The sequence below is a fragment of the Propithecus coquereli genome, unplaced genomic scaffold (assembly GCF_000956105.1).
Source record: "Propithecus coquereli isolate 6110/MARCELLA unplaced genomic scaffold, Pcoq_1.0 Scaffold33, whole genome shotgun sequence".
NCBI lineage: Eukaryota > Metazoa > Chordata > Mammalia > Primates > Indriidae > Propithecus > Propithecus coquereli.
In genome coordinates this window covers 5,249,294-5,276,471 of record NW_012148952.1, presented here as the reverse complement: position 1 = coordinate 5,276,471, position 27,178 = coordinate 5,249,294, and the positions used below count along the sequence as shown (strand labels likewise).

General features: G+C 37.9%; 1 protein-coding gene across 1 annotated transcript in view; it reads right to left on the bottom strand.

Annotated features, from left to right (window-relative positions):
* Positions 1-670: 670 nt before the first annotated feature.
* Positions 671-27,178, bottom strand: part of MCM6 (minichromosome maintenance complex component 6) — a 29,448-nt gene continuing 2,940 nt past the window's right edge. Inside the window, exons 2-17 of the mRNA XM_012650520.1 lie at positions 26,482-26,628; positions 24,673-24,783; positions 23,387-23,636; positions 21,783-21,948; positions 21,387-21,532; positions 20,488-20,638; positions 17,346-17,487; positions 14,491-14,632; positions 13,724-13,831; positions 12,562-12,717; positions 11,819-11,947; positions 9,785-9,946; positions 6,099-6,234; positions 5,235-5,390; positions 3,157-3,296; positions 671-1,143 (exon numbers count right to left, since the gene is read on the bottom strand). Of these exons, the coding sequence (XP_012505974.1) occupies positions 1,027-1,143; positions 3,157-3,296; positions 5,235-5,390; positions 6,099-6,234; positions 9,785-9,946; positions 11,819-11,947; positions 12,562-12,717; positions 13,724-13,831; positions 14,491-14,632; positions 17,346-17,487; positions 20,488-20,638; positions 21,387-21,532; positions 21,783-21,948; positions 23,387-23,636; positions 24,673-24,783; positions 26,482-26,628 (2,359 nt within the window). The 3' untranslated portion in view covers positions 671-1,026. The remainder of the gene's footprint in view (positions 1,144-3,156; positions 3,297-5,234; positions 5,391-6,098; positions 6,235-9,784; positions 9,947-11,818; positions 11,948-12,561; positions 12,718-13,723; positions 13,832-14,490; positions 14,633-17,345; positions 17,488-20,487; positions 20,639-21,386; positions 21,533-21,782; positions 21,949-23,386; positions 23,637-24,672; positions 24,784-26,481; positions 26,629-27,178) is intronic.

Here is a 27,178-nt window from a genome sequence, read left to right as displayed (position 1 = left end):
TAGTACCCACATCCCTCCCCCCAGGAAGTCTGAGATCCCACATGTCAAGGCCTCTCTCACCCTTGTGAATTAGAAACATACCTGACAGGAACCTTTACACCATGCACCTGCTGTGTAACTTCTCTACCTGTTTCCAGCCCACCTCACGCCATCTTCTTCAAATCAGGGTAGAGTGAAGTTACTTTATAACTGCACCACAGAGAAATGCTTTCCCTGACTGACCCTGTAGGCCTCAGAACACATCTGTTGTTAAATGCTACAATAGGAACTGCTACATCACGAACATACTGATTACAACTGTCTCAGGAACTGTTAGTATCATAAATAGCAATAACTTTTCCTGGAAGAAGGCCATAAAATTTGGGGACAGCTTGTAATACAGCAAATGACCTACTTCCCTTAAAAAAGCAATGTGAAAACAATCCTGAGAAATTACCCTTAGGACACAGAAGTAAAAGAAATTATTAGAGTAATGAGAAAAAGTACAATCAATTTTTTATTTTTATAAACTACCCTAAAAAAAATAACTGGAATTAACCTTGGAAAGTCATCTCCAAGGCCTCTAGCATACTGATTCTCTAATGACTCTTCCTCACAGGAACCTAATCCCAGATTCATAATACTGTACCTCCACTTGTTCACTCCAGATTAAGCAAAAAAGAAAGATAACTTCAGAACAAGTTATTTTATTTTTTAAAAGTAGTAGTTGGCAACTGAGAAAGTTATTTCCTCAATAAGATATCACATACCATAGAAGTAACAGGCCTTTTCCTACACATAAAAACAGGTCTTAGTTATAGAAACCACACACTGCTGAGTCCCAGCTTCATGAGACGAGAAGCACACTAAAGGAAGTGCTGAAGCCTGCACTGGTACAAAAGCGTGCGACAGGGATAGGACACACAGGACCATCAACTTAGTTACTTGTTTCTCAAATCCTCTGTCCCTAGCAGAGGTGTGTCCTGGCTCCAGGTCAGGAGGTGGCGTGCCACAATTCCTCAGCTCTGGTTGTTGGCTTTCAGTATCTCAATCTTCCAGCAAGTAGTTAGGGTTAACTACCAAGTAGGGATCTTCTTCATAGCTCTCACTTCCCTCTGCGGAGCCTTTCAATCCAGCTTGTGTGAGCTCAATTAGAACATGATCCTGTGAAACACAAATATTTGTCCTCAGGTCTCCAGCAGTATCATAAACATGTCCAGATACACAAGACTGGACCCTTCTTCTGGATGTTTGCTACTGACATTTCCTTTCATTTCTCCCCCAAAGGCCTATACCTTAAAATCACTATCAGTGTTCTGCTAAACCCTCTTCCCATTAGGATACTGACTTTTTCGTACTATAAACCCCTTTTGGAAAATTAAGAAATATACAAGTAAGCTACACAGACATTGTGATTTTTATAAGGTTTCTCGGCATATGATATCAAATACTTGTAAATATAGCTTCAAAAAAGACAGGAAGCACTATGAAGAAACACAAAGTAGGGTGACAGCAAGAGTAGAAGGCCGCTATATCGACAGGCTAGGCAAGAAAGGCTTCTTTGAAGAGGTGACATTTAAGCAGATACCAGAAAAGGGGAGGGTATCTGGGGAAGAGACAAAGGGTGGGTGCAAAGGCCCTCATGTTTGGTGAGTCTAGGGAACAAGGCCAGTGTCCGGGGGTGGAATGGACGAGGGGAAGAGTGCTATGAATTGAGGTGAATGAGGCAGACAGGGGCTAGACTGTGTAGGGTTCTGCAGGCCATGACAAGGAGACTGGATTTTATTCTCATGTGGAAGAAGCACTGGAGAGCAGGGCAGTAAAACACCTTGACCTATGTTTTAAAAAAGACCTATCTGGCTACTGAGCAGAGAGCCAACATAAAAGGAGACAGGAGGCTCCAGGAGGCTCCCCAGAGTCCAGGCATGCTGGCTTGGGTGGGCTGGTGAAGTGGTGAAAAGAGAACAGAAAATATACACACACTGAAGGTAGAGTTCACAGGATTCACTGTTGATTGAAGAGGAGTTGTTGAGAGGGAGTAGAATCAAGGCATCAAAGATGATCCCAAGGCGTCTGGCCTGTAGCAATTGAGTAAATGGGACCATACTATAAAAGTAATGGGGGAAGAAGAACTCTGTGTTTGAACACATGAAGTGTGAGATGCCTGTTAGTTCATCAGTAGGCAACCAGCCACATACATCTGGTGTTTAGAGGAAGGGTGAGAGCTGGTGATACAAATTTATAAGTCATCAGCAGATAGGTAAAATTTATAAAGACAAATGAGAGGACTTAGGTAATGAATGTAAATAATATGAGAGTAGAGTAAGGACAGAAAGATTCAGGAAAAGGGACGAAGGGGAAATAACCAAGGAGACACAAGACTCAGGAGAATATGGTTCAGACAGGAAACTAGCAGGCCCTGCTCATTAAGGAGTCACAAGACACAAACCAAGGTCTCTGAGAAAAACAGGATGAGGTGAAGAACCTGGTTAAGACCAGTTAGAGCCAAGATGGCACAAAAATGGGCTCTGCTAGCCCTTGCTGCTCATTAAACCCTGTTTATAATGTATTAGCATACTAAAAGAAACTTCCACCAGCACCAAGACAACCCCCAGGAGTTACCTTATATGGTATGAAAAGAGGAGCCCCCAATTCCTGGAACTCTCAACCCCTTTCCCAGAAAATTCATGAATAATCCACCTCTTATTTAGCATACAATCAAAAGACAGCCATAAGTACAGCTCGCCAGCAATGTACAGGGGCTGCTCCATGCAGCAGCCTGCCTGCTGTTTAATAAATTTTGCTTTTGTTTCCAAGTTAGGGCTTGTGCCTGAATTCTTTCCTGCATGAAGCCAAGAACCCTCTTGGCCTTCAGGCTGGGTCCCAGTTTTGGGTTCCACGTTCCTGTGTCATGGTGACTCATAAAGCAAGTGAAGAAAGTATTTCTGGAAGGAGCGATCAACTGTTACAAATGCTGCTGACTGGGGGAGCCTGACCGAGAATGACTAGTTCATATGAGTAGGGAGAAGGTATGTAATGGTCCCGTGATCCCGTAAGAGAGAGAGAGAAAGAACTGACCAGGGAAAAGTAATTGTACCAGGCAGTGCTATTGTGAGGCTGATAAGACGTGAACTCCCTTCCTCGTTAATACTGGAGCAAGTGAAGTTATGTACATACATAGTGTGTGAGTCGATGAATGACTTTCTCTATGATTCTCTTTTTATTTATAAGTTCTTCTTCAGAGTCTATTTCTGATTCGATTTCCTTCAAGTACCAGTTAACGAGCTCGCTCCTCTTTAATGCTGATTCATCCTCTTCTGCAACAAAAAATACATTTTAAAAGGATTAAATTATTCTTCTAGCAAACTGTATTGCCAGTCCTTAGGGTTTGCACATACAAGATAATATACAGATTAGATAGACCATCAACCTGTCACAAAGTACATCTGCTTAAGTAATGTTCCAGCGTAAGCCCGAAATAACCTGTCATATTACTTGTATTAAAGCACGCCTTACTTTACCCATAATAGGAGAAAAACCTAATAAAATAGAGATTACAAGAAACAAGTTTCTTAAAGCTATTAAGATTTCAAAGTACGAAGGTCTTTTCTTCATCTTCTTCCGCTTCACCATCTAAGAGAATGTTTGCTAACGGCAACTGAAAGCATAAATTAGAAATAAAGCAACAGCAAGCAAAACTTCTTAAATATAGCTTTTCCTCCTTGGAAAGGGGAAGACTTTATGGAACTCAAGTCTACTTAGAAGAGAAATTCATGGGCACTCACTCAAAATTAAAAAAATTATCAGTTTATTTTAACAAGCACCATCCATACCATCTGCTTTAAAAAGTCCAAGGCAGCCGGGCGCAGTGGCTCATGCCTGTAATCCTAGCTCTCTGGGAGGCCGAGGCGGGCGGATCGCTCAAGGTCAGGAGTTCGAGACCAGCCTGAGCAAGAGTGAGACCCCCGCCTCTCCTAAAAAAATAGAAAGAAATTATCTGGACAACTAAAAATATATATAGAAAAAATTAGCCGGGCATGGTGGTGCGTGCCTGTAGTCCCAGCTACTTGGGAGGCTGAGGCAGGAGGATCGCTTGAGCCCAGGAGATTGAGGTTGCTGTGAGCTAGGCTGACACCACGGCACTCCAGCCTGGGCAACAGAGCCAGACTCTGTCCCAAAAAAAAAAAAAAAAAAAAAAAAAGTCCAAGGCAAAATTCTTAACTAAACAGTTGAGACCTGGAGAATATTGCAACTATCACAGAAATACAGTGTAATAAAAGAAAACTAAAACTCTGCTTTTGCTATGTTTAAAACTTAGTTGCATGAGGGAGAAAGAGAATAATGAGTAACAGGAATACAAGAACATGCAAGCTCCCAAAACATTTTATGTGGGAATGGACGGGGGATAAACCTGACACATAGCCATGCTGTTGCCTTTTCTCCCACAGGTCCATAGTTCCCAGGGAAACAAGGGCAGAAACTACAGGGCTCAAATCTTTAGTACGCCAAGATGATTTCTGGTGTTCTCTTCCTCCATAGCAGATTAGACACTGCGATGACAAACTATGCCTAGAAGTCAGCACAGAGTCCTGGGGGCTTTTAAATAAGAACTGAGGTGTAACCATCAAATAGAATTTCAAGTTCTACCCTTTGAATTCATTGTTTTTCCTGCTGCCATATGGCTAACTGGGGTGATAAAACTTTGACTAGCATGTTAGAGCAGTTAAGGACAAGTGTACTTATGTCCAGATACCACACTTTATTGATGGATAGATGAGGATTTCACTCCATTTCTAGTCTTTTGGTAGTATAGATTTCTGAGCGCAATTATTGGCCAATGAATTATAAATACCCTAGGAGTCCACATGTTTTAAATAAACTCATCGTAAGGAGTAATAATTTTGCATTTGTAAAAACATTTGTATGTGCTTCTTCATGTGTTATCAGATCACAAATTCTACTTCAAAATTATTAATATAGGCTAAAAACGCTAACAAGAACAATTCATAAACCTTTGTCTGGATGGCAGAGGAAAAAAAAAAGAAAAAAGAAAAAAATAAAAATAAACCTTTGTCTGACAATGAACTTGTGGAGAAATGTTCAGGCTGGCAGGTATGCTGATACTCCATAGATTTACTCTGCTAAAGTGAGCTTGCCTAGCAATTAGTCATCTCTTCTGACAGAACAATATTCAGCAATCAGAAGTGGCCAATGCGAATACAGCTTATATAAATGACTAGGTTTATTAGCCTCACCTTCTTCCATCTTTCTTAGGTGAAGCACAATAAGGTTAGAGATTCGGCAATACTCAGAGAAGCCCAGCCTTAAGGAGGCTTTGGGAACAGAATCTTGATTTATGTCTTCACTGTTGCCGTTGATTCCATTCACAGGTGCAGGGCTGTCAGCATGACCTAAGTAAAAAAGTGAACATTTGAATTTTGTTTTTGTGCCTCCAACATTCCCTTGTCAAATGTTTATGAATATACTACTGATATTTAATACTAACTTCAAAACAAGCATATAGTTATACACAGCATGCAAAATTTTACAAATAAATTTATAAACTCTAGTAGTGAAGACAAAAACTAACTTGGAAGGAATATGAGGGATAGGAGACATAAATTTCATGATCTAAAAGTTCATTTGCAGTATCATGCACAAGATAAAAAATTTTGGTATTTGTTCAAAAGCAAAATAACAATACAAATAAGGGTGGAGAGGCCAGGGAATTTAAGTTTACTATCACCATTTTGGTGTATTTTCTTTTTTAGTCTTTCAAGCATATACACATAATTTTTTTTTTTTTTTTGAGGCAGAGTCTCGCTATGTTGTCCAGGCTGGCCTCAAGCTCCTGGGGTCAAGGGATCATCCCATCCCAGCCTCTGGAGGAGCTGGGACTACAGGTGTGCGCCACCAAACCTGGCTAAGTACATATATTTTAAATCAACTATTTAATTGTACTTTAACTTGTCAATAGTTAATGTAACTCAATATCTATTTTTTCTTTTTTTGCTACATAGACTTCATAATCATCAACAAGTATACTTTTACCATGACATCTCAGAAAAAGTTTTGGTCCCTAACTCCAGACAGAACAGTCATATGAATAAACATCTCACCATTGATGCCACCTGGACCCTCATCTACCTCCATCTGGACCTCTTCCTCTTGATCTAGATTGACATCAGGTGTTTCCACACGGATGATTGATTTATTCAGTAATCGGAAAGCTTCCTTCACATGTTTAGGTTGGACCTAAACCAATAAAAATGAGGTGATTCAGTTTAGTCTTCTTGATACACTAAACAGAGTTTCTCCAGACAAAATCACAGTGGTATTCTGGTTTTCTCACAAACACACTCTCTTCTCAGTGCTACTTTGGTTTTCTCATAAACACTCTATTTCTCTCTCTCACAAACTCAGATGCTATGAGACAGCACCATAAATTCACAATGGCTACAACTGACTGACAATATCAAGTGGTGGAAAGAATGTAGAATGACTCTCATTTACTGCAGGTAAAAACAGAAATTGATACAACGGTTTGGCAGATTTTACTAAACACATGCATAACCTATGACCCAACAATTCCACCCCTAGGTATGTATGCATAGAAATGTGAAAAAAAAAAAAAAAATCATATGGATCCAAAGCCACATACATCCCATAAGAACTGAAACTGGAAACTATCCAAATCCTCATCAACAGAAGAATGTGTGAATAAACTGTAGTACATTCATCAATAGATATTATATAGCAATGAAACCAGACAAAAAGTTAAATGGAAAAAGATCCTGCCTTTAGTACCAAGAAAAATGGCAAAATATCAAGAAATAAAAAACATGCAAAAACTATATGAAGAAAAGTTTAAAACATTACTGGGTGTCATAAAATATTTAAGTGGAAAGATTCTGTATTTGTGGTAGTCATCAGAACTGTTCACAAATGTTTGCCTTTCTCATTCTGGCACCTGGTAGGAAGGAACTTCTCTAACCACTTGAACTTAGGGATGGCCATGTTAATTTCTGTGGCTAGTAAAATGTGAGTAGAAGTGTCATTTCTGGATAGAAGGTAGAGACGGTGCGTGGCTCACCCTTTTTTCTCTTCCCTGCTTTCTGTCATCATGGAAGTGTAAGTCAAGATCGAGCCTTTACATCAGCCTGAATCTGAGCAACGTGAAGAGAAGCATCCCTTGTTGACTTAATGGATGTGTAGCATGCAAAAAAGTGTCTGTTTTAAGTGGTTGAGATTTTTATAGTAGCACAACCTAACATTCTAACTGCTATAATGTTCTTGAATAGAAAAAAATCATCAAGATGTTTTTAATTCTTCAGTATATAATTTAATGTTATACTAACAACAGCATGAAGTTTTTTAAAAAAAACTAACCAAGCTGATTCCCACGTTCCTAACAGCTGAAAGAGAACAATGTATTGGAACTAGCTCTATATTTAAAATATAAAGCTCCATTGATTAAACTATCATGGTACCAATGTAAGAGGAACTGATGGACTCAATGGAAAACAGAAAGTCCAGAAGGAGATCTTAACATAAAATACAATATATAATAAGGGCATACCAAACCAGCATGAAAAAGATTATTCAATAGATGGTGTTGGAATAACTATTAATAGAAAACTAGCTGAAAAAGAATCAAATGATTCATACCTCACATTTTACTGAATAAATACCAAATGTTTAGATGATTTAAATGCAAACAATAAAATCATCTAAGTGCTAGAGGAAGTCATGAGAGCATTTTTTATAATCTTAGCGGAGGAAGGCCTTCTAACAAAATTAAAAATGGAGAAATAATATGAACATATAAGGAGACAGAAACAGTTCTTAAATATATGCAAAGATATTCAATTTCATTCAGAAAATATATCTGCGTATAATATATGTGCATGCATTTTAATATTATATGAATTTGCTACCTATTTAAAAGACCAATTTTTAAAAAATAACAAAAGAAAAATCTATTTGAGTTTGCCCTAAGATACATATCAGTTTTATGAAACTCATTTCAGGAAATATCACAGTGGAAAAAAGTACAAATGTTAGTATGACTTTAGAACGCCCTTTCCCCAAGGTCTTTTGCCTATCAAAATTCTACACACCCTTCGGCAATCAGGTTAAAATGTCGGCACCTCCATAAACCCTCCCCCTTCTTTAGGAATAAAGTAATTGATCTCTGTACTCTGTTTGTGATGCTCTATCATCACATTCTCCCTCTTTTTTTTTTTTTTGAGACAAGGTCTCGCTCTGCTGCCCGGGCTAGAGTGCAATGGCATCATCATAGCTCACTGCAACCTTAAACTCCTGGGCTCAAGGGATCCTCCTGCCTCAGCTTCCAGAGGAGCCAAGACTACAGATGCACACTACCTCACCTGGCTAATCTTTAAAAATTTTTTTGGCTGGGTGTGGTGGCTCACACTTGTAATCCTAGCACTTTGAGAGGCCAAGGTGGGGTGATTGCTTGAGGCCCGGAGTTCCAGACCAGCCTGAGCAAGAGCGAGACCCAAAAAATAGAAAAATTAGCCAGGTGCAGTGACGTGTGCCTATAGTCCAAGCTACTTGGGAGGCTGAGGCAGGCAGGAGGATTGCTCGAACCCAGGAGTTTGAGACTGTAGTGAGCTATGACGATGCCACTGTACTCTAGCCTGGGCAACAGAGTGAGACCCTGTCATTAAATTAAAAAAAAAAAATTTATTTTTGTTTTGTAAAGATGTGGTCTTGTTACGCTGCTCAGGCTGGTCTTGAATTCCTGGCCTCAAGCCATCCTCTGACCTGGGCCTCCCAAGGTGCTGCGTTTACAGGTGTCAGCCACTGTTCCTGGACCCCTCTCTCATTTTTTACATGCTTAATTAAATACATGTCTCACTCCCAACAGATTAGTAGCAAGGAAGGCAGGGGCTCTCTTATTTATCTTTTGTTCCCTGAATGTGACCCTTAAATGATAGGTGAATCAAAGAATATCAAATAAGTTAGTGTGAAAGTACTTTGTCGATAGCAAAACACCATATTAGAGAGTTTGAAAACCTAATAAGGAAAAAAAAAGCCTTTTTAATCTATGAGATAAAAATGGGACTGAAGTCAGACAGTGGTTACTTCTGGGGAAGAGGGTTAAGATTGACAAGAGGCACAAGGAAATTTTCTGCAATGATGGAAATGTTTTGTATCTTGAACTGGGTGGTCACATGTACATACATAAAAAAAAAAAACCCACCAAGCTGTACATTTTTCTCCATGTAAAATTATACCTTAATCATTAAAAAAAAAAAAAAAAAAAAGCTAATCCTTCTTTTCAAAGAAAACCTTACATGAAATCTAATTTATAAAACCAGGGAAAAGCAGGGCTGCTTTGGTTGAAGCAGAGACGGAAGGCTTGAATACCCTTCCGTGTTGCTCCCCTTTTACCCCTTAATACCCGCTGACCTATACTCGTGGAACCTTGGGCTCAAAGGACAGTTTAAAAACCATATACATTATACAAACCTAGGGAGGAGGGTTCCTTTGAGGCCAGGGGCTACATTATCTTATCTGTATCCCCAATCCAGAGGCCCAGTACACTGTGGGATCTAAGTACATTTTTCCTGAATGAATGGACTATATTCATTAAATGCTCGACAGCAACCTCCATAAAGGGGAAAATTCCAGGGTCATAGATCTTATGAACACCCAACAGTTATAAAAATAAATCCGTGGTGAATTCTAGTATGTCCCATACCAAAGATAAAAATATGCCTACAAGGCAAGACATCAATTTCTCTTTGCCCTCATCGTGTCAAAGTGACTCTGATACCTCATCACAGCAGTGCATCCGAGCCATAGCTTCAGAGAGACGGATCATGCTCTCAAGCTGTCGCACTGTAATCCTCCATGAAGACTTGGTTACTCCAGAACCATCCCTCTGGCGGAGACGTTTATACTGTTCCACAATGAAGTCCTCTGACTCTTTGGAAATCTGTTTCAGAACATTAGTAAAGTTAGAGAAACATTTCTCCTTGATGACAGCTGTGTTAAACATAAGTTTAAGAGCCTTCCACGTAGAAACATTTTGGGGAATGAGAGGGTTGAAACTTTTGAGAAACCAGTGACAATAAATTACTACTGAAATGCCCTTTGAAAGAAATTAAGCTTATTAAACAAAAAAATTGCTCAGACTTTCCTTGTAGCTCAAATAATTAACTCATGCTGTCTTGGGGAAAAAAAGAGAAATACACACACACACGCAAGCACGCTATCCAGAAAGTATCCAGACATTGTTAATACAACAAGAATGATTACATGGCTGGATACTTTCCAGACAGCCCTTGTATGTCTCTCGTCTGTTTCAGTAAACCTTATATCCAGAGGATCCTCAGGTTTTCTTTTTTTTTGAGATAGAGTCTCGCTTTGTTGCCCGGGCTAGAGTGCCGTGGCATCAGCCTAAGTCACAGCAACCTCAAACTCCTGGGCTTAAGCAATCCTACTGCCTCAGCCTCCCGAGTAGCTGGGATTACAGGTATGCGCCACCATGCCCAGCTAATTTCTTCTATATATATTTTTAGTTGTCCAGATAATTTCTTTCTATTTTTAGTAGAGACGGGGTCTCGCTCTTGCTCAGGCTGGTCTCGAATTCCTGACCTTGAGCGATCCTCCTGCCTCGGCCTCCCAGAGTGCTAGGATTACAGGCGTGAGCCACCTCAGTTTTTCAGAGCAAGGAATTCAGCATATTAAGGAAGCATACCAAGGTCACAGAGGGACCAGTATGTAGTCATGGAGAACAGATGCCTTTTTACACAAAAGTCACCCACCACCCTAATTTTATATGACTAAATTTCTTCCGGGACAGTGAGAGCCAACTCCAATTCACAAATAAGGGAAGATGATGGGTAATTAATAGCTAAGGATAATTCCCAAAAGTCAAGTCAGATAATACTGTAAAAACCTCAACCAGAATGAAACAATTTTTTCCCTCTTCATATCTTATTTTAGGAAAGCCCTGAGCAACAAAACAGATATATATTATGGAAGTTTATTTCTAAAAATAAATGTCCAGGTAAGTATCCTGAGTCCAGTACAAATTTAGTCCAATACACTACATCAATTTCAATTTCTGTAAAATAGTAATCCATATTCATCACAATAATCTAGAACAACACGATGTTTCCCTCAAAGGAAAATTCAATAGCATTCAGTGGATTACAGATTTAGGCACATAAACAATTTTAGGATTCTTAGCAGTAATAGTTGAAATAAAAGGATGTTCTGGTTTATTCAGTTGTCTAAAACTCTTCTCTCATAAAAATCTTTTTATTAGCACCTAACAAATAAGATAAATGGAATTATTCAGATTAAAAAAAAAAAAAAAGCCTGGACTTGGTGGCTCAAGCCTGTAATCCTAGCACTTTGGTAGGCCAAGGCACGAGGATCGCTTGAGGCCAAGAGTTCAAGATCAGCCTGCTCAACACAGCAAAACCTTATCTCTATAAAAAATAAAAAAATTAGCCTGTGTGGTGGTGCACATGTGTAGTCCTAGCTTATCGGGAGGCTGAGGTGGGAGGGTCACTTGGGCCCAGGAGTTTGAGGTTACAGTATGCTATGATTATGGCACAGCACTCTAGCCTGGGCAATATAGTGAAACTCTGCCTCTAAAAAAAAAAATCTAATAATATTTAATAATAAAAATAAAAAGTCCCTTTATTCAATCCTCTTTAAAGAAATAAATTGCTATTCAAAAAAAAAAACACTTTAGGTAGATTACAGGTTCAGTTAATTTCTACGTAACACATTTGTTTAAACTCTACTTTAATATACCCATTATGATTTATTCTAGTACAAAAGGGCTGGTTACCTTGGGTTTAAACTGTCTTGCAAAGAGAAGATATCTCCTGATATCGTCAAGGGAATAGACGCGATCAATTGATTCCTCAATTCTTGAATGCAAGTCTACTATGCGCCTGGCAATAGCATAATCTGTAACCTAATTCAGAACAAGAAAATAGCTTCGATGAGTTCCAGAAATATCTACTCTGGACTAGCCCAGGCAATAGCAAATGACTTATGGCTAAAAATAAGCTCTAATATGCCACTGAAAGAAGTATTAACAGCTACTAAGTTTCTGAGGAAGGTGTGGGAACAGACCGATTAAACCAAACTTACCATGTTGTTAAAAATTTTTAAGTCTAGATACAAATAACTCTAATTAAACTAACATGTTGGAATCCAAATAAACTACAATTTTTCACTCAACAAAACACTAACCAGCAAAACAAAAAATGTTATAAAAAATCCTGAAGTGCGTGGTTAGGTGTTAATTGTAATTTGTTTCCTTCTTTTTTGAGAATTAAAAAACAGTATATTAAAAAAACCCTTAATATTCCTCAACACAATTAAGGGGAGTCAGCAATTCAAATGACTTTATTCTGAGTTGCTTACTAAACCCTTTGCCCAATCCCATGCTACCCGGAGGGAAATGAAAGGTTAGTGCACACACATGTACCAGCTGTTGAGCAGTGTATCCTCTAGCCCTGTCTCACTCAATAACTCAAATTGGAAATAAAAAAGGAAGCTAAGAGTGACAGCTCATGTGGTTACCTCATTACATTCATCCACAAGGATAAAGAAGAGATCAAATCGGGACATGATGGGAGCCGACAAATTTATATTCTGTTTCAATGATTTTGATCTGTCATAGTGTCCACCGATTGGGTTTGCTGCTGCCAAAATGGACGTTCTGGCATTCAGAGTAGCCTGACCACAAACGAAAGAATTGTGACAGATTTAAAAAGACATCAGGACTAGCCAATCGACTTGATAAAATGTTCAATTTTACCCATAATTAACTAAATGCAAACCAAAATAACCAGATATCCTTTTTCATATATTAATAAATAGCAACTCCCCTCCAGGTGATCGATTTGTTAGAATTTATGTTACAGCTAGGTACAGGAAGATGTTGTGTTCCTGGATGTTTATTACAATACTGATTATAATTCCAAAGATTGAAAATGACCCAAATGTCACTCTACAGGAGTCTAAAGAATCAAACTGTGGAACATATAATACCGTGGAGTAATAAAAATCCAAAGTTAATCTAGTATGTGCTGGTATGGAAAGATTGCCAAAATAAAATTACAGCATTAAATGACCAAGGAATTAAACTATACATATTATGCTTATTTATATGTAAAATATTCCTAAAGGGGCACAAACTCAATAGATAACCTTTGAGTATCTACTGGTGCTGGGAGTTGCAAGGGAAAATTTCTTTTAATTTATACTGTGTGTACTGCTTAAATTTTTCTTAAATACTCAAATCTGTTGCTTTTATTTTAAAAAGTTTAATTCTCCCTAACATTGATTACAATACTGTACTTAATTACTTTCATTTAAATAATCTGTTGAACAAAATAGACAAATAAATACATAATCTGTTGGTCTTTGGTTATTTTTGTTATAATTGGAAGCATGCTTTATCAAAGGAAATGTAAGCTTTGTTCATGGAAATTTTGAGAAGTGAAATGCTAAAAATGTCACCAGTACTTCCCTCTACTTTCTATCATAGCAACACATTTACATAGTACCCTAAACAACACCTATAGTTTGAATTAATAATTCTCAAGGCTGTATTTTCCATTTTAATGAACAGCATTACATGTTGAAATAATGAATTTTATGAAGGTAAACTTCTCCAATACACTACATTAGTCTACGAGGCTAAGGCATGATGCAGTGGAACAGAAGTAGACACACATACCTTCACCCCTGCTTTAGTGATGGATATGGTCTGCTGTTCCATGGCTTCATGAATAGCAACTTGATCCCGTATGTCCATCTTATCAAATTCGTCAATACAACACACACCCTGTAACCAAACAAATCTAGCCTAAGAAACTACCTTTCAGATGTAAAATCACAAGTAAACTCACAAAGTCTGCTACCACAGAGATCTTTCTATTCTCCACACAAGTAGAAGATAGGTAAGTAAGCTTTCTTTATTCCTTTTCTAAGCAAGATAATTCAAAAGATCCCAGGCCTAGAAGGGACCCACATGACTGACTTAAAATTAAGAGCAAAACTAAACACTATTACTTAACAGGAAAACCTTGTATAAACCCCAGTGTCAAGACATTCTGGGTCACCTCAGGATTGATTTTACATCTACAATTTATACATATCCACAGATCTAATCCATCTATGTCAGATACACATAAAATGCAGCATGTGTCCATGCTTACACCTACTTGGAGAGGCGTTGTGTTCTGAAAAGCAAAAAATGCCAGAAGTACTAGTCACAGCAACCACACATGTTGAAGGCAGGTTAACACATTCTAGAGAAGCTCAGAAAATGCTGACCAATGATGATAATCTCAAATTCTAGATTAGATTAACAAAACTATAAATTATTTACTCAAGAATGCTCTTTTTACAAGGACATCTTTTTAACAGAAACTTATACGCCTTCACTGATAGGGTAGCGGGTATTCTGACTTCTTTATATCCAAGACTGTAAAATGTTCTTACATTATCAGCCAACATCAAAGCTCCAGCCTCAATGACAAACTCATGAGATTCTTCATCTCTCACAACAGCTGCTGTTAAGCCAGCAGCACTGGATGCTTTGCCACTGGTATAGACGGCTCTGGGGCTGAACTCCTCCACATGCCTGTTCAAGGTTATCATATAAACACTCATTAATATGTGACTACCAAGTGCCCTTCCAAAGAATATCAGCTTACAGGGGTTATGTCAATGAAGAGTTTAAATTTCTGAAAGAACATCTAAGAGTGGCATTAAACTTAAGCAATTCATTAAGAAACAGGCCACAGACTGAATGGGAAATCTATCTCCTTCAGCTTTTTAAATGGATTTAAATCCATGCCTAGGTAGGCACAGTGGCTGTCGCCTGTAATCTCAACACTTTGGAAGGCCGACCAGCTTGGGCAACATAGCAAGACCTTGTCTCTACAAAAAATTTAAAAAATTAATCAGCTGGGCATCGTGGCTCATGCCTGTAATCCTAGCACTCTGGGAGGCCGAGGTGGGAGGATTGCTTGAGCTCAGGAGTTCGAGACCAGCCTGAGAAAGAGTGAGACCCCCAACGCTACTAAAAATAGAAAAATTAGCTGGGCATCGTGCCATGAGCCTGTAGTCCCAAGCTACTTGGAGGCTGAGGCTAGAGGATCGCTTGAGCCTAGGAGTTTGAGGTTGCAGTGAGCTATAATAACGCCACTGCACTCAAGCCTGGGCGACAGAGCAAGACCCTGTCGCTAAAAAGTAAATCTATGCCTATAAAATGGAAGATTAAGTTAATTTGTGACACAAACGTCAATTTTAAAAGAAGTTTAATAATAAACAGTTTAGAAACAATGATCTATTAGAAAGTCTTGCAATAAAAAAAAAAAAAAGAGAGAGACAAAACTAAACGTGGATTTATTCCAGAAATGCAAGACTGGCTTAACACTTGAAAAGCAATCAATATGTCATATTAATAATGGATAAGAACCATATGATCATCTAAACAGATGTAAAGAAAAAGCATTTGACAAAACCAACACCTTTTTATGATAAAAACTCAACAAACTAGGAATAGAAGAGACTTTCATAAACCCGATAAAGAGTTTTTCTTTAACCTTACCAGGGCATCTATGAAAACCAACAGCTAACATCAGATGAAAGGCTGAATGCTTTGCCCCCTATGATCAGAAAGAAGACATGGACGTCTGCTCTTGTCATATCTATTCAACATTATACTGATGGCGCTAGTCAAGGTCGATTAGGCAAGAAACAAAAAAAGGCAGCCAGATTGGAAAGGAAGAGGTACTTCAACTATTATTTTATGCAGATACATGCATGATCTTTATCTTGTATATGGAAAACCCTATAGAATTCACTAAGACATCATGATGTACAATACAATACTGTTATCAGAGGCAACATTGAAGTACACCTTTTTTTGGCAGGTGGGTGACAGGAGCAGAGGGAATAAAAAGAAAAAAAATCCCTTTTAATATAAGACTATTACCTTCAAATCTAAAACTCAGTTCATGATTTGCTCTAAGGAAATATTTAACAATAACACTCCAAACCAACTAAAAATGTTCCACATTCTAGAAGAGTACTGTTACAAATGTCCAGAACAAACAAAGGCAGCTTGATGTTGTATTAACAGCATGCTTTGCAGGCAACTATATCTAAGCTTTAATACTCATGGCTCAGTGTCAGCTGGCACCTACAAGTTGGGCAAGTTACTGACACTCAGAGAGGTTTTGTTTGTGACTCCCTGAAAAAAAGGGGATAATAACACATGCCTGTCTGGGTGCTGCTAGAATAAGACATAACATACATATATACATAGCACTAACAACATAGCAAATGCTCAGAAACTGGTTGCTTTTGAGCCCTAATTTTCTTACAAGTTTGAAAGTACTTATAGCTTCTAAAAATAAGCAAAAATCGTGCTCATGCTGATAAAGTTAGCATAAAATATGTTGTAGCATTGCTTTTGGACAGTGTGTCTTATTTAAAAACCTTACAGATATTTGTATTCTTTGTCACAGCAATCCTATACCTAGGAATTTACTCAAAGGAAACAAAAAAAACATACATTATGATGTTCACTATATCAATATCTGTAACCACTATAGTAAACTATCCTGTTAATTGTTTAATAGGGCTAGGGAAATAATTTTGTAAGTTATAGTACACCAATAAAAAGATAACTGTGAAAATAAGGCTGGGCGCGGTGGCTCACGCCTGTAATCCTAGCACTCTGGGAGGCTGAGGTGGGCAGATTGTTTGAGCTCAGGAGTTCGAAACCAGCCTGAGCAAGAGCGAGACCCCGTCTCTACTAAAAATAGAAAGAAATTAATCGGACAACTAAAAATATATATAGAAAAAATTAGCCGGGCATGGTGGCGCATGCCTGTAGTCCCAGCTACTCGGGAGGCTGAGGCAGAAGGATTGCTTGAGCCCAGGAGTGTGAGGTTGCTGTGAGCTAGGCTGACGCCATGGCACTCACTCTAGCCCTGGCAAAAAGAATGAGGAGAAAAAAAAAAAAGATAACTGTGAAAATAAACATGGAAAAATGTTTAGGGTAAGTTAAAATTAAAAATAAGGATACTGTAATTTACAATAATGAAAATACAAATTCACATATTCAAAGACTTACACAAAGATTAAAGAGTTCAATGTGAGAGTGGGATTATAGGCAATTTTTCTCTATTAAAAAATCAACAGTATTTAATCTATGAGTTATATATTCAATACATCATAATTTATACTCCTCCCACTCTAGTAAAGGCATTCCTGGTAGTACAGCAAGCTTGGAACTATGTACATTGTTTTTTCTTGTTTTACTACTTTAGGCAAACACTTACTTTAGAAATTGGCTCTTTGCTGTACTTGGGTCACCGACAATACAAACATTTATGTCCCCTCGAAGAGAGGTCCCTTCCCCTGTTGTCTTTGGAACACCACCAAAGAGCATCAGCAGGACACCCCGTTTTACTTCATCATTGCCTGAAATGAAAAGAAGCTACAGATAAAAAACCCATCTTTCAACATGAAGTTAATTAATTCCAAAAGAAACTATAAAGACATGTTTAACAACCAAAAGGCAGTGACATCTAAAACAAAACATAAAACTGGAGTAAAAACACCTGGCTTCTGATCTTGGTTCTTGGTCTGTGGACTTAGTCACCTAATCACTATTCCAGTGTTTTCTCCTGCACCACAGATGTCACAGATGCTAGTGCTCACCATCCTAAGAGCCATTCCTTGTCTGTAAGACCTACTTCCTACACAAAGCCTTCCTAATGCCTTAGGCCTCAAAGATCTCTCCCCATAAACTATAGGTATGTCCACCACAGTCTACCACATTTGCTAGCCCTTTCTTCTTTTTTTGTTTTTTAGAGATAGGGTCTTGCTCTGTCACCAGGGCTGGAGTACAGAGGCATTACCATAGCTCACTGCAACCTCAAACTCCTGGGCTCAAGTGATCTTCCTGCCTCAGCCTCTCAAGTAGCTCAGACTACAGGCATATGCCACCACGCTCGGCCTACTTTTAAATTTTTTGTGAGACAGGGTCTTGCTATGTTACCCAAGCTGGTTTCAAACTCCTGGCCTCAAGTAATGCTCCTGCCTTGGCCTCCCAAAGTGCTGGGATTATAGGCATGAACCATTGGCCCGGCCTTGTTAGTTCTTTCTAATGGCAGCTGTTGTAGTTCCATCGAGAGTATGAGGAAATGGCCCATGACACTTCTTTTGTATCACCTATAGTGACCAGCACTGAAAAAAAAAAAAGGCATGCTAATTGCATTAGTATGGATTAAATAAGATGCTAAATGAAATTTAGAGCTGTCTCTAGGAGCTGTTTGTAAATCCAATGTAAGAAGGAAACATATAATTTTCTTAAAAAAAGAACACTGTGCTATTAAACATTTTTCTGTGGAATTACTGACTCTTTGTGAACCCCATTAATAAAGTGGTAGGCAAATTTACACAAAGCAGGCCGGGCGTGGTGGCTCACGCCTGTAATCCTAGCACTCTGGGAGGCTGAGGCGGGCGGATCCCTCAAGGTCAGGAGTTCGAGACCAGCCTGAGCAAGAGTGAGACCCCGTCTCTACTAAAAATAGAAAGAAATTATCTGGACAACTAAATATATATAAAAAAAATTAGCCGGGCATGGTGGTGCATGCCTGTAGTCCCAGCTACTCGGGAGGCTGAGGCAGTAGGATTGCTTGAGCCCAGGAGTTTGAGGTTGCTGTGAGCTAGGCTGAAGCCACGGCACTCTAGCCCGGGCAACAGAGTGAGACTCTGTCTCAAAAAAAAAAAAAAAGGAAAAAAAAAATTTACACAAAGCATTCCTTAAAAGTAAAAAATTAAGAATCCATTCCACAAACAAAACTTCTCTGACTTATGACCAATGAAACAAATTTTGTTAGGGGCGTGGCAGTGTTTAAATAGTCCATAAATTCTTTGACATTCCTCACTTTAAGGGACAGAACTTAATTCTCCTGTTAAATGTGGGAGTTTTTAAATAGTCCACAAATTCTCTGACACTCCTCACTTTAAGGTATGGAACTTAATTCTCCTATTAAGTGTGGGCTGGATTTAGTAACTTGCCTCTAACAAACAGCATATGGTCTAAGTGAGGTCTGTAACTTCTGACACTAGGTCATGAGAGGCATTTTGCTTGCTCTTTGCTTCGTTCTCTTGGACCACATGCTCTGGAGGAAGCATCTGCTGTGCTGTAAAGATACCCAAACAGCCCTATGGGAGAGATTCATGTGGCAATGAAAGAAGCTTCCAGCTAACAACTAGTACTAACTGGTAAGCTACCTGAATGAGCCCCTGTCAAGCAATCAGATGACCCCAGCTCCCACTGATGCCTGAACTATAACTTCATGAAAGACTAATCCAGAACCACTCAGCTAAGCCTCTCACAAATTCCAGACTCACTGACTATTGAGATAACGTTTGTTGTTATAAGCCACTAAATTTTGGGGTTATGCAGCAATAATTTATAGGGGGAGGAGAGCAGCATAAAAATGTAACACCTGCTCCTTATAAGGAGAGATGCTCTAAAATCCATAAAATATTAACGTGAAGGGATTCAGTTATTTCATTGACTAAAATATTTAGATAGAAAAAAAGTTAATTTTAAATGATTGAAAGTATATACCTAAGAGAAATACCCAAAAATCTTGAGTTCTCAACATAACCTCAACTGAGTATGAAGGACAAGGATGGAAGAGTTCAAGCATAAAGTATTAGGCCCAAAAGTTTAGTTATATCCTTCAATACACAAAGGGCATTTAATGACTGATAGTGAACACCTAGCAACCAAGAGTCAGGAAAATGTGAAAGGAACCGCTAAAGGTATAGACAGGTAACCAAGAAATATCACGAAATCTCTAACTCTGTAAATTAAAAAGAAAAACAAGAGCCGGGTGCAGTGGTGTGTGCCTGTGATCCCAGCTACTAGGGAGGCTGAGGCGGGAGGACTGCTTGAACCCAGGAGTTTGAGTCCAGTCTGGACAACACAGCAATATTCTGTCTCTAAAAAAAGATCCTAAGAGGCCAGAAACAGAAGACTAAATTCTTTTTCCTCTTTGAAAAAAAACTGTGGTAAAATATACATAACAAAATTTACCACTTAACCATTTTAAATGTATAGTTCAATGGCATTAAGTACATTATGTTGTATAACTGTCACCACTACCGTTCCAAAACTTTTTCATTATCCCAAACAGTAACTTTATCCATTAAGCAATAACTCTCCATTTCCCTTAATTCCCCTAGTCACTGATAACCTCTATTCTACTTTGTCTCTATGAATCTGCCTATTCTAGGTACCTCATATAGGTGGAATATCATGGTTGTCCTTTTGTAAATGATCCCTTCCTTCTAAAACCCACTAAAAAACTTTCATGATCTGATTTCTGTGCTTTAAGAATAAGTTTTTGCTGTTAATAATTTTGATTTCAAGTTTATGCCGCCAATGGCTAGAACTCTTACCATGTATAGTAGGGAAGAGGCTGGTACAAAGATTGTGGTATAGATTTTTATCTTGACTCATTTCAAACACTTTCTCCCACTCCTTCACAGTCATTTGGTTCTTAATGCTCTCAGCTGTCTGTTCCTCATCTCTGAGCTCTTTCCCTCCAAACTGAGGGTGGAAAACAAAGGAAGAATTGTTAGTATAGAAGCAGACAAAATAGGGTAAATAAAAAACTTCATTACAAATAAAACACAGTCTGGGAGGTTAACTTCACAATTTGTTGACTATAAAGGTTTTTTAAAAACTCTGCAACTAGTAAGCTGTTAGTTAATGAAGATGCTTAAGGGTTTGTCCAATGAGTTAAAAATAAAAAAAGCTACCATCATTGTTTTATATCACTATTTAAATGAATACGAATGCTCAAGAGATGAGCCACAGTAAATGTTAATCACTGAAATGAAAATGCAAATGAAGTAACAGAATATTATGTTCACCCCCTTTTCCTAATACTGGACTATTTCCCAAACTCTTTCCCATTTAGGACAAAGAATCAAGTTAGCAAAAATCTTGTGAGGAATCCATCACTCTTAGAAATAGCAACTTACTTCCCAGATTATTAAGTCATTTTATTTGTACTTCCCTCTAGGAGTGTAACGGAAGAAGTATGATACTTAAAAAACAACATGGATAATTTGTACCACTGTACTTAAAGCAGTGCAACCTCTTATGTATGAAAACAAGACTTCTTCAAAGTCAGAAAGACATGAAAGGATTTAGTTTTAAAACTAAAGAAGCAAATCTCACCCTAATTCCCTACTTTTAACACTTTTAAACTCAGATGTCTTCAGAAGGCTGTAACTTTGTGGCAGCTGCAGGGGAGGTCTTTCTTAAGCTTTGCCATTCAATTAAGACTCACCTTTGGGTTGGTTGGTGCAACACAGCAGGCAAGAAAGACCAGTCTGTAAGAAAGGTCCCTAACACCAAGGGCCCGGAGTCCTCGAACGCCTTCTGTCTCATATCCATCAACACCACTGACACGGGAATTAGTTTCTGCACGTGTTCCTGCAAGAGTGAATGATAAGCTGTTTTGCAGCTCAAATATTAGGGTGCTGAGAATCTAACTTGCTTAAGCTTTCAAAACTTTCAGAATAGCACCTTTTGTAGCAAAATCAATTTGTTTTTATTCTCACCACACTTCCTGGCTCACTTTCTGACTGGTAGACAAAAAGAAGACAAGAGAGATGTGACACACTAGATACCGCGCAGTTCAGGTAACTGAGAATTTGTTAAGTATGTGCCACAGATTACTGACCTGGTGTGCTAAGCTTGGAGACATCGGGCACAACAATCAGTGTCCCTGTAAAATCACACTTGTCACCAGCCTGAGCTGACTCCACAGCTTCAGCCCTCAGGATTACTTCTAAACTTCGGGGAATACTCCCACGAGGAAGCTCAGCTTGAGTCTCTTGAATACGAACCTGTAACAAAGACAAATAAACAGCCAAGAATGAGAAGAGATCCCTCTCACATGTCATACAATCTAAATTAAATGCCACAAATAATGACACATTCTAAACTATCTTAACCCGTTAGCAGACTTTTCACATGTATCAACCTTCACCCTAAAAATGATCTACCCTGAAACTCCTTTTAATCAAACAGTTCAATTTGGTAAGAGATTACATGTATTAAAAAACTTCACTCTTACTCATTAAAAAATATTGGGTTTTTTCTCTTTGTTCAAATTGACTCTGTAAATTCTGTTCTGTGTTCCATCTTCTCCTAAATTTTGTATTTGAAAGAAGTTGTAAACATCAAGAAACATCTCACCTAAATACTTCAGCACTCATCTCTAAGAATAAAGACAATCTCCTATGTAACTACAATACCATTATCACAACCAAGAGAATTAAACTATTTAATTCCATAGAATTACATATTTTCTATTCTCTAGTCCATTTTCAAATGTCTCAATTGTCAAGAACATCCTTTATTACAGGTGTGTTTTTCTCCTAAACCAAGACCCAATCTAGATTCATACTTTGTATTTGGTTGTTATATCATCTTCTTTCAAAAATATGAAGCATCTCTCACCCAAAGCTATTGGTAGAATACGTGCTTCTTATAAGCTTCTTATAACTTATAAGGTTAATATAAGAAAGCTAAGTAAGGACTAAAGACTGAATTTAACATTATTTATTTCCCATACTTAAGCTGTTGCAACTTTTCTTTCCTTTTTGCACACTCCATAAAGTTATTACATTCTTACTGCTTCCACCTGTCACCTCTCACACAGGTAACTACAAATGCCTATTAGTTTCTGTTAAATACTATATACCACAGTCCTATTAGGTTTCCTTAAAAAAAAAAAAAAAGAAAAGAAAAGAAAGAAACCCACCCCACCTCCAAATATATTCCCACTGCTTATTAAGATCTTCTCAGCCTGAGGTTTAAGGGTCTAAGTACCTTCAGGCTTCATATCAAATCATCTCTCAATTGATTTCCCATTTGGTTCCTTTACTTCAATCACAATAATCCTCATTGCTTCCATCCTAGACTATCCTTTTATTCATGTCTTCCTCCTTCCTTTCCATCAAATCGAAGTCTTACACTAAGAAGTTACTACTTCTTCAAACTTTTAACTCCAGTTCACAATAATAATAATAATGTAGTTATTGTTTGTTCTTTGATAAATACATCTTGTCAGTCTGAAGGACCTTCCAATCCAAGTTATTAAAGGTAAAAACACATGTATACACTGACAGTTGAAATTTACATTAAAAGTTTTGGGCTTAAGTCAGTGTAATGTTTAACTTACATAAAAATTGAGTTTACCATTAAATAAGCTATTGCAAGGGCCAAAGAGTGAATTATTAGCATAGGCTGAATCTGATCCAAACAGAAGTTAATACAAACCTTCTGGAAATCAACAAATCTTGATTTATTTGTATCCAGCAAGAATCTCCTCCTGTTTGCACAAACTGGATTTCGGCAGATGTTCGGCTGTGTGTATTTGAACTGCTGTTCTACGTCCTTGATCACTGTCTGACAGTCCAAGCACAGAAAAGTTCCACTCACAAGCTCTGGGTGAACCGGGTGAGTTCGCACCACCTGCCCACTGATGCGAGTAAGCAAACCAATTCTGGAAGAGGTAAGTTCTCGAATCCTGTTTAAAGACAAATGTCCCATCAGGAAATATTCATTTCCCAATAAGAGATCTTTCTGTCATAACAAGGGGGTATTCAATAATAGTTTATGCTTAAGAAAAATTAAGAGACAGGGTATTCTCTGCATTCTCCTATAAGAACGATTTAGTCAACATCCCCATTCCTAAATTATACAATGTACATCCATGCATTCACACAAAATATATAAATGAATAAATATAAACTAAATAAAGGATACCAAAGAAACAAAAATTAAAATTATAAAACAGAATGATCCCAGTTTGGTTTTAAATGAAGTACATTTTTTGCTTACCTACAATTTCTAAAAAAGCATGTGCTACTTTAATAATAAAGTTATCACGGAAAAAAAATTTTATACTCAGAAGTTCAGAAACACTTTCTTACTTCTAAACCCATTTTATATGAAATAATCAGGTAATTTTATAAAGTACTTTTAGTAGTTTAAGTTTTCAAAATATTGCTTCTATTTCTTCCAGTAAATTTATCTTAAAATAATTGCTAAAGGGGTGTTTGAAAATTATGCATTTAAGCTGACAAAAATTTCTAAAGATTCATGAATTTCTGCAGCTTTTCTCATTTTTCATATTTTCTCATTTGACCAATTTTTTTCCCCCAAATTCCCCTAATGGTGCCCTAAAATGTGACAATCCTAAGAATCTGCTTCACTTCACTTACTTTCAATCCCATCTCCATAGAAAACACATTTCTCCAAAACTAAACTTTCTGGGTAACTGGTAACTCTTTCACAGCATCAATTTTTTAAGTACTCTTTTTACAATTCTTGTCGCTACCAACCATGAAAAAGTAAGTTTGCAGCAACTACCTGTTGCATGATTAGGTAGAAAACCTACGCTATAGGATTTTATAGATGAGAAAAATGAGGCCCAGTGAGATAAAAGTGTGATGCTAAAGAGCCAGCTAGTAGCAGACTGAGGCAATCTCACGTTTTCTGTCAATTAAGTGGTATCTGTACTAATGGGTGAATTGCTTTTCTTCCAAAGAAAGCTTTCTTACTTGTGTCTGGTAGGCAGGTCTTGGAATGCGACATAAAAATCCTTGGCAAGAGGGATCTCTTTACGGTCTTTGACGAAGGTTTTTAAGGCCCGACACAGGTAAGGGTAAACCCTGAAAAATAAAACAGAAAAAAATACCAAAAAAAGTCAACTGACACCTTAGAGGTCTACCAAAACCTCCTACCCTTTTCATGCCTGCCAACAGCTGCGACTAAGGAATTTCATCTGGTTATAACCAAGCTTTAGAACTAACTGTGCAGGACACTTCTCTGTTATCTAGTCTAGGTGTAGAAGCCTCATTCGACCCTGTCCTATCTCACCACAAATAGAAACATCAAAGATAAAACACCATACTTCAATATCTACTATCTTTAAATAATCATTTAACACCCACACACTGTAGGCCAGTCCTTTGTCCAAAATGATTCTACCTGAACAATCATCTTGTCAGTATTATGATTAATACTGTGGGTTTTCTCTGGACAGTTTTACAATCTGATAAGGCAGCCTCCTGTTTGGTGTCGAGTCCTAGTTTATTTATTTTTTTGCTTCATTCTTGATTGGTAAGAAATGGATGAGGACAAGGGAGAAGTCTGTGTACTAATGTGAGAATAAACTGGCAAAAAGCTCCATTTGACTGGCTAGACTCAAGTGTGCCTGTCATTTTGATGTAAGTTCCCAATAGCTGCTGCAGCTTGACTTGTTTAAGCAGTGGGATAAAAAAGTCTTCTGAAAAAGAGCTACTTTCAGTAGAGAGAACTGCTATATGTCTTGTGCATGAGGTAGGGCACAGCCACTACTACCGCCAGGTCCGATTTTCTACGTCTCTCACTTGTCAGTAATACAGCTTTTACTTCCGCATGCTTTCAAAATAAATTCTGCTGCTTATCCCTCCAACTGCTCTTGATGGATAGCTGTGACTTGAAACATTGAGACAAGTCTTTCATCTCCCAGTCCACCAGGAAAAGAACAGGACTGTGTCTCCTCATCCCCTGGGTCTTCATTTCTCTTTCATGACTGTCCGCAATGTTTATTTTAACTTGATTATATTTCTACAGATTGTCACATTTATTTAGTCCAAATGCAGACAAAGATTCATGTACAAAGATGTTTCTCGCTGTATATAACAAAAACGAAAGCCTAAGTTATTAAACATAATCTCTAAATATTTTTCTACCAAAAAATACTATTAGAGCTATAAAATGTTTTCAAAAAATTTTATATGACATTGAATAATTACAAAAATGTGACAGAAGATCCTTACAAAACTCTGCACTTGTAAACCTGGAAGGTTCTTGTTACAGCAGACTTGCTAATGGTGGTTATTAATAAGTGGTGGGATTGCAAGTGTACAGATAATTTAATTCTCTCTGTTTTTCTCTATTTTCTAAATTTTCTATAATATACACCTATTACTTTCACAATCGGAAAAACAATTTGAACTTTAAGGAATAAGAAGAACAACAGTGTAATTGCTGTAAAGATATCCCTGGTGTAAGCACAGGATCCACACAAACACCTATTCCTGAGGGGGAAAAGGATTAATCAAATGACCTAACAAAAGCACTAAGTGCCTGTCAAAAATAAGTACAGTTTTCCTCTTGGGAAAACGATATTTTGAAAGCAGATTTTAAACAGTTGCATAGGAAAAAAAAAAAATTCAGCTCCACAAAGGCCTACATTAAGTTCAGAGCAGGGCTAAAATGACCACTGGCAGTATCAAAAGGCCTCTCAGAGGGAAAGAACTGTGACAGCTGCCCTTCTCAGGTTCCAAATCTGTGCAAAGTGAAGAAGATTCATACACCCATACCTATAGAACTCTTCTTGAATGGTGGTGGAAAGTTGCTGGTTAAATTGTTCCAGGTCCATAAAACTCACAACCAAAGTGTTTCTCTCAGGACGAATTAGCTCCTCTGCTAACTGCAAGTACTTAATCTCTCCATCACTGCTCTGGAACCTGTGGATACATGCAAGTCAGACTAATTGAGGAAATAGGCAGTAAAAAGAATCTGAATGCCCGATAATTCAGTATATTGGTTAAAGATGGTCAGCTTTAGGGTCAGAGAGACCCATATTTAGTAGTTCTGCAACTTGGAGCAAATTATTTATCCCCTCTAAACATCTTTTTTTTTTTTAAACAGATTAGGACATCACTGTACCTCATAAAATTGCTGTGAATATTAAACGAGAGAATGCTTGTAAAGTGATTTGCATGACACCTGGAATAAAGGAAAATTGGGTTTCTGGATTTTAAACTAAATTTCATGACCTAACATTTTCCAACCAACAAATACTAACTGTTCTTTCATTACTGTTATTTGTATTTAAGACTGGAAAGTGTTAAATCAGGGAATTCAGGCTAAAACCCAAAGTTTCAATTTCCATAGGGAATTTGAAAACATAGATTTAAAAAGCAGAATAAAGGGCCGGGCGCGGTGGCTCACGCCTGTAATCCTAGCTCTCTGGGAGGCCGAGACGGGCGGATTGTTTGAGCTCAGGAGTTCGAA